Here is a 7,778-nt window from a genome sequence, read left to right as displayed (position 1 = left end):
CCACAACAAGTATAAAGCAGATGTAGTAGTTATTTATTGCATGGTTGACGGCAGAAATAAATAGCTGAGTTGACAACAGTTTCCATGGAGATAAGCCCCTCACCCTCTCCAGCGAGTCTACCGCGAATAAACACAAATGGACCTGCGAGTAAACTGACGCGAGGACGCGTGGCGAATATTCGCTTCACTTTTGGTTTGGACACAGCATTATGCATGTGTTCTTCCTGAAGGCAAGTGTAGTTCTCCCACACACTTGAAAAGGGAAGAGTGAGCGAAGGGGTATTTAGTTGGTTGCAATCTGCAACATTCCACTAGATGCAACCAAACACACACGCACTTCTACTCACATGTGGATCCAGCCACTGGCTTGTCTTTCCCATCTAGCAGGTCCAAATAGGCCAGAGCTGCTTGTTCCATCTGCTCCTCTAAACTTCAACACACAGTAAGGATAGAGAGGAGAGGTCATCAATGAGCTCTGAGCTTTAATGAAGGACTCGGCTGAGGAGGCTCTCTTTATACTATTAAACTTGTGCTAGGGGCACAGTGAAGTTGTTGGGTTTTTTGCCAATAAAACAATTTGCATACTCTCCACTTTTAAGAACTTGAAGTTTCAACATAATGTGCAAAAACACTGTACTACATACAATATTGTGGGGGGGGACTGTGGCTCCAAAAGTTAGAGCGGGCCGTCCGTCAATCAGAAGATCTGTTGCCAGTTTGTCTCATGTTGCAACTTCTTGTGGTTTTCGTTTCACACAGAAGTATTCTGACATAGCAATTAACTCCATTCATCTTTTGACTGTACAATTGTCTCACTAACCCATTTACACTTCATGCATCACATCTTGATGGAGATCTCTTTCGTCTATAGGTGTTCATGCAACAATTAGCATTAGAGCTGGACTGAAAGATTATTGTCCCCACGGATCCTTGGTAGTCAGGGACAATATGTAAAAAAATAAGTAAAAGACTGTTGCTTTTACTCCATTCGTCAAACAAAAACTTCATCACAATAATTTGAACTATAAAGCATAAATTATACTATTTGCTTTAAAAGTAAGAAGAAAAAAAAAGAAAAAAAGAAAATAGAAAATCACCAGAGAAGTGCCCCCTCTAAGTCAATGCAAGCAGAGACTGAGATCAGTGGAAATGTTGCTTTGTCATTTACTTTTATTCTGAGTTTGAAGCTTTTTAGCATTTAGGATGATTTTACAAACAACCAGAACCACATTGTTTCCTCAGCAATCATTCCACAAATGAATGAGGCTGAGAGGAAACTTGGATTGTACTGAGAGACCGACGTTAGAGACCAACGTTAGAGACCAACGTCAGAGACCAACGTCAGAGGCCAACGTCAGAGGCCAACGTCAGAGGCCAACGTTAGAGGCCAACGTCAGAGGCCAACGTTAGAGACCAGCGTCAGAGACCAACGTTAGAGACCAGCGTCAGAGACCAACGTCAGAGACCAACGTCAGAGACCAACGTTAGAGACCAGCGTCAGAGACCAACGTTAGAGACCAGCGTCAGAGACCAGCGTCAGAGACCAACGTGCGTCAGAGACCAACGTGCGTCAGAGACCAACGTCAGAGACCAACGTCAGAGACCAACGTCAGAGACCAGCGTCAGAGACCAACGTTAGAGACCAACGTGCGTCAGAGACCAGCGTCAGAGGCCAACGTTAGAGACCAACGTCAGAGGCCAACGTTAGAGACCAACGTCAGAGACCAACGTCAGAGACCAACGTTAGAGACCAAGCCTTCAGTATAAACACTGTCTCAGAAATAAAAATCACAGGTATTATTAGATCTCTCAAACCCTCAAAAGCTAAAGATTCATTTGGTATGGACTCAACGATGCTTAAAGATATCGGTTCATCATTAGCCAATCCCATCACTAAAATTGTTAATCTTTCAATATCCCAAGGGCAGTTTCCAAGTATTTGGAAATCTGCAATTGTCACGCCAATTTTCAAATCTGGTGATCATCATTCCGCCTGTAACTATAGGCCGATCAGCATCCTCCCTATAATGTCTAAAGTAGCAGAGAAGTGTGTAGCTGAGCAAATCATACACCACCTGAACAACAGCTCATTCCCCCTTCATCCAATGCAATTTGGCTTCAGATCCAACCACTCAACCGAGACGGCTAATTGTTTTTTCATTGAGAAAATTAAATCACTGTTGGATAAGCGTGGCGTTGTCGGTGCTGTCTTTCTTGATCTCCGCAAAGCATTTGACACTGTGAATCACAAGGTTCTATTATCCAAGTTATCCAATTTTAATTTTTCTGTTGAGGCACGTCAATGGGTTGAATCATACCTTTTTAACCGAACTCAAACTGTTCGAATAAATAACCAGCAATCTGACACCCTCTCCTTGTCCACTGGTGTCCCACAGGGATCCATACTGGGTCCACTTTTATTTTGTTTGTATATCAACGACTTGCCGTCTGTGTGTCCAGAGGCCCACATTCAAATGTATGCTGATGATACTGTGCTGTATGTGCATGGATTGACAAAAACCGAAGTTGCTGCCAAACTCACAAAGGCCATGCTGAAAATTACAGCATGGCTCAATCAGTGCTGTCTCCAACTAAATGTGTCTAAGACTGTTGGTATGTTCTTCTCCAAAACAAATGACTGTAGTGAAAACCCAGATGTTTTTGTGTCAGGAGAAAAATTAGAAATTGTTAAGGAATTTAAATACCTTGGCATTATTCTGGACTCCAACTTTAATTTCAGGGCACATGTAAAAACTGTCTGCAAAAGGATCAAATTCAATCTTGCCAATTTCAAATTTATACGAAACTCTATGTCCACCCAGGCAGCCATGATGTACATGCATTCAATGATATTCTCTCACATGAGCTACTGTCTGACGAGCTGGTCTCAGGCTAATCACACAACACTAAAACCACTACAGTCTTTGTATAAACAAACACTGAAAGTTCTGGACAAAAAACCAAGGCAATTCCATCACTGTGCAATTTTAAGAAAACACAATCTAGTGAGCTGGGAAAACATGATTAAGCACAAAAATGCATGTCTCTTTTACAAAATCATACATGGCATGGCCCCTCCTCCACTTAGAGAATTTGTAACTATTAGAACAAACCAACATCGGATCACAAGAGGAGTCATGAGAGGGGACTGCATTATTCCACTTAGGAAAAGTACCTTTAGTCAGTCAGCCTTCTCTGTTGCAGCCTCACGTGAATGGAATAACATCCCAACATGTATCAGAGACCTAAACACATATCGGTCATTTAGTTCTAATCTGAAACAGTGGCTGATTGATAATATGATCTGCCAGCACTAAACTTGACCCGCCTGCTCTTGCCTCCTTGTGTCAGCGTGTCTGTGAATTTGTCCTGCAACTTAGTTTGTATGCTTGCTTGTTTGTATGCTTTTTGTAGCTCGTTCTATGTCTCTCCTGTGCTGCTTCATGTACTATTGTCATGTCGACTTTTTGTTAGTTTGTTGTGCATGTACTGTCTGCTTTGGTGGGCTACTGCCTCGATGTCTAACACATATAGATGTCCTCTATAAGTCCTAGTCTACCTTTTCAATTTGTGTTTGTTTGATGCTGACTCTTGTTTGTCCTGCATGCTTCATGTATTTTAATGCTTGAACTACTGAATACTTGTATGTGGTTATAATTAATGTTTTATCTGTTGCTTTTCTATGTTCTTTTTTAAACTCTTTCTGTTATTTGCTTATTTGCTTTTTAGGGAGCCTATTGTTACATCTGGCCAAGGACTGCAGATGGAAACTAACCTTCTGGCTAAATCTGGCATATTTACAGAAATGTCTATTAATATGCACTGTCCCTGTCAAATAAACAGACCAGCGTCAGAGACCAGCGTCAGAGACCAACGTCAGAGACCAGCGTCAGAGACCAGCGTCAGAGACCAGCGTCAGAGACCAGCGTCAGAGACCAGCGTCAGAGACCAGCGTCAGAGACCAAGAGACCGACGTTAGAGACCGACGTTAGAGACCAACGTCAGAGACCAACGTTAGAGACCAACGTTAGAGACCAACGTTAGAGACCAACGTTAGAGACCAACGTTAGAGACCAACGTTAGAGACCGTGGCACAGAACATTAAGAGGGTGTCCTGGGATCTCTTCTCCTGGTGAATCTGGGTCAGTGTGTTGTTTACCCGATCACCTCTCTTCAAATTATGGTCACTGTGTATGACTAGTAAAGAAATCCTTACTCATTTCCACACCAAATGAGTTTACACTTGCAGCTTATATACACAGACAAAGGGAGCAATAATGACAATCACCTTAGTCTGTTATCCCTCTTGACCCCAAGCGGGGCAGCAAGCTGACTCAGGGTAAGCAGCTGTTGGGCAGCCATGTGTGGCGCCTGGTTGTGTCCAGCCAGCAGGTCTCTCCTGACGTGCTCCTGCTGCATGCACTGGAGGAGGTGCTGGATCTGCAGCACAGTGCACAGACGCTTCCTCTCCGTCTCCTCCCTCACCATCTGCTCCTTCCTCATTGCCTTCTTCTGGGCTCTCAGCAACTGCAGTGGCAGGATGAATTAAGCAGCAGTTTAAAAACATTGCATAAAGAAGTAGTTGTCTGAAACTCAAGGTCTCAAGCCTGACTAATCCAAGGTCATGCTTTGAGAGTCCCTGGTTAATTGCTGGATGTGAGTGCACATATCGCAAGTTTTAAAGACTACTTTGACAGTTGTTTGAAAAGTAGAAAACATTTTGCATCAATAAATCGCAAAACAATACATTTATAATTGAAAAGCACTTTTATCAATAAAATAAAAGGGACTAGCTAAATGTGTAAGAGAATATTATAATTAGCTTTCCTCCCTCACATCTGTAGTAGTATTCATGTCTGTAGTATTCATCTATGAAGCTAGGTCCTGAAGTTCAGCTCTGCACCAAGAGTGGAAGAACAGGAAAAGAGGATAGTATGGCTCAAATACACACTTCTAAAGCTCTCCAGTTAGTAGGTTGGCTTTTTGGTTTAAACTATCCACGTCCCCCCCATCACATCAAGCGGTTTACTTTAGCTCTACATGTGGGCTCCAAACCACATTCAAAACAAACAAGTAGCCTTCAAATGAAGCTAGTCCTAAATGATGTAGTCATTTACCATTAACAGCCTCTAATGTATATTCTTTTGGCTGCTGAGCCAGGTATAGTTTCACAGACATAAAAAGCTAATTCTCAGCTCTGAATGCTTCAGAAGTCTTGGTTCATCAATGTATTCATTGTTAGCTAGATATGCCTAGCTAACAGGTATGTTTAGGGGATTTCAACTCCTGCTAGCTAGATTTCGGATGCAAATTAAAAAATGCACAGGAACGTAAAGCCGTTCTAGTTTTTACTTACTTGTGTATCGAATGGGCTACAACTGCATTTTGCGGTGCATTAATGAAAATAAATGATCCTAGAATATTTACACTGCAAACGGCACAAACTTGTCACTGTCACTTCTTCACCCAGCCGTACAATCACAAAGACCAACCGCCACACCCAACACGTAGGCTAAGAGTGCTGAACCACATCATTGACGGAGAAATGAATGCACATAGATTTTTACTTCTGCTAATATTTCATATACAAGCAACCAAAGCGTCTCAGCTGAAAAAATATATAAATAAAACCTCATTGCACTTCTTTGTTCTGCATAGAACAATAAACAAGTATTTCGTTAGTTTTAAACTGTCATCCTTGTTATTTAAAAAAGGAAACACTATTCTATTATAAACCAGAATAGCTTAACAATAAAGCTTACTTATAAATGACTAAAATGAGGATAAAGTAAGTAATAAAAAACTAAAACTTATCACCTCAGCAAAAATGACATTACCACGACAGTCCTAGCTACTCATGATTTGGGGGACATGTCACATAAAAACAAATGTGCCTTCTCAAAATATCCACTAATGCAAATCTTAAACCTTTACAAATATTTAATATTTTAAAGGAAAAGGATAGTTTCCCAGTGATCCCAGTAGGGTTAAGTCAACTTTGTTATTCAGGGGTTGGCCCTAATCTGAGCAGTTTAGTTGATAGGTATCCCAGTTATAGGCCTAGCATGCTAAACACACTTCATTCTCTTGATCAGGTTCATCTTAAATTTTAACATACATTTAAATTAGAATCATAAAATAATTGTAAACAATAACAATGAATCCAACAAAATTGACGGTCTATTAATATTGTGCCTGACACAATATTTCATTGTCGATGAAATATTCAAAAATAAATAAAACAACAAGGACACATATCAGAATCTATTCAAAATGGCCATCACCGAGATCATGTTTAGCCTTTAGTGACATGTAAAGTGAACGTGAATAGAATTCTTATTGTCAGAGACTTACACTCTGAGTCAGGACATCCAGGCTTGTGTGGAGCTCCCGTGCAAAGGCCAGATTATGCAGCACCTCCTCGTACTTTTCTACAGCCTCCTTGAAAACAGAGAAAAATGGGCAAAAAACCCTAAACACAAGAGACTCAAGAACATAGTCATGGTTGGCAATAGATAGCCTGGTCTTACCATCTGATCCTTGTTAAGGTCCTCACCCCAGTTCAGCCTCTTCTTGTAATCCTCAAGTTTCAGCTGTGACAAAACAAACCAAAGCCCCTGCTAGCCTCCACCTGTCCATCTTAAAACCAATAACTCATTTACTACGTCATAACCATCCTACCTTCTTTTTCTCCAGATTGCGGACTTTGTGTTTGAGGCAGATGAGACCATCTTCTATATATGAGTCATAGCCATAGTAGAGGGTGGAGCCCTCCAGGCTGAGCTGCAGGGAGCTCACCTGTGGTGGGCTCACCTGTAGTGGGCTCACCTGTAGTGGGCTCACCTGTGCGTCATCAGCCGTCACCGGGCTCTCCGGGCGGCCCCGCCCCTCTGCTGAGCGCTCAGCGGGAGGGGTCACACCCGGAGCAGGGGGGGGAGACAGCTGCACCATGTTGAGCTTCACACTAGAAGGAAAGGGACGCATTTTGGTTTAAAAAAATAAAATTATTGTCGTCAAATATTCAACTGAGAAAATATGCCGCTGAGACATGACTCAGCAGAAGCGGCTCTCTCTAAAGACCAACATGAATGAAATATGTTTGTGTGTGTGATTAATCATTCATCAGTCACACTTAGGCCACTGTAGGTGGGCTAGGGTTCATGTTAATAGACTATGAAGTGAGGCAAGCAGGGGCGCCGCTAGGGATTTTGGGCCCCATGAAAAGAATCTTTACAGGGCCCCCAACACAGCGGCAAAATTTTTTGATGCTATTTTACATACAATTATGCATTTTAATGGTATTTTTGACTATCATTACCATATTTGTGAAAGAAGTGATTATATGTTAGTTAATAACTTAGTGTCATTATTTTTTCTGTATTATAATTTCATCATCATTAGGGGCCTCTCTGGGCCCCCCTCCATCATGGGCCCCTAGAATCCGTCTCCTTTACCCCCCCTTTTCGGCGCCCCTGGAGGCAAGTAAGCAGGATAGAAGAAGCAGCTCCAGTCTCCATGTAACGCAGTGGTTTAAAGCCATGCTTAATGGAAACGTGCTTTGAGGAAACCAAGCAGCTGTTCATGGTGTCATACTCCTTACTTTCGCTTCATCTTTTAATTACGTAAAGTTTAATCACCAAACAAAACTAACCTTCCTCACCTGTGTCTCACCTGTGTCTCTGAGTCGTGCGCGTTGACTCCTCTCTGCGCGGCCCCGTTGCACCGTGACGTCAGCCCGTAGCTTTATAGAGCTGTCGGCCACACGCACGCCGTGCCGA

General features: G+C 42.2%; 1 protein-coding gene across 1 annotated transcript; it reads right to left on the bottom strand.

The window, feature by feature from the left end:
• Positions 1-347: 347 nt before the first annotated feature.
• On the bottom strand, positions 348-6,854 carry LOC129116517 (caprin-2-like; the record flags this gene model as incomplete). The annotated part of the gene is made up of 6 exons (XM_054627365.1): positions 6,844-6,854; positions 6,682-6,778; positions 6,531-6,593; positions 6,355-6,441; positions 4,289-4,527; positions 348-430 (listed from the first exon to the last, which is right to left on the bottom strand). Coding segments are annotated over exons 1-6 (580 nt in total), but the record flags the coding sequence as incomplete, so codon positions are not given.
• Between the last annotated feature and the right edge of the window lie 924 nt (positions 6,855-7,778).

Source organism: Anoplopoma fimbria, unplaced genomic scaffold (genome assembly GCF_027596085.1).
Source record: "Anoplopoma fimbria isolate UVic2021 breed Golden Eagle Sablefish unplaced genomic scaffold, Afim_UVic_2022 Un_contig_8789_pilon_pilon, whole genome shotgun sequence".
Classification (NCBI taxonomy): domain Eukaryota; kingdom Metazoa; phylum Chordata; class Actinopteri; order Perciformes; family Anoplopomatidae; genus Anoplopoma; species Anoplopoma fimbria.
This window is presented reverse-complemented; position numbering and strand designations above follow the sequence as displayed.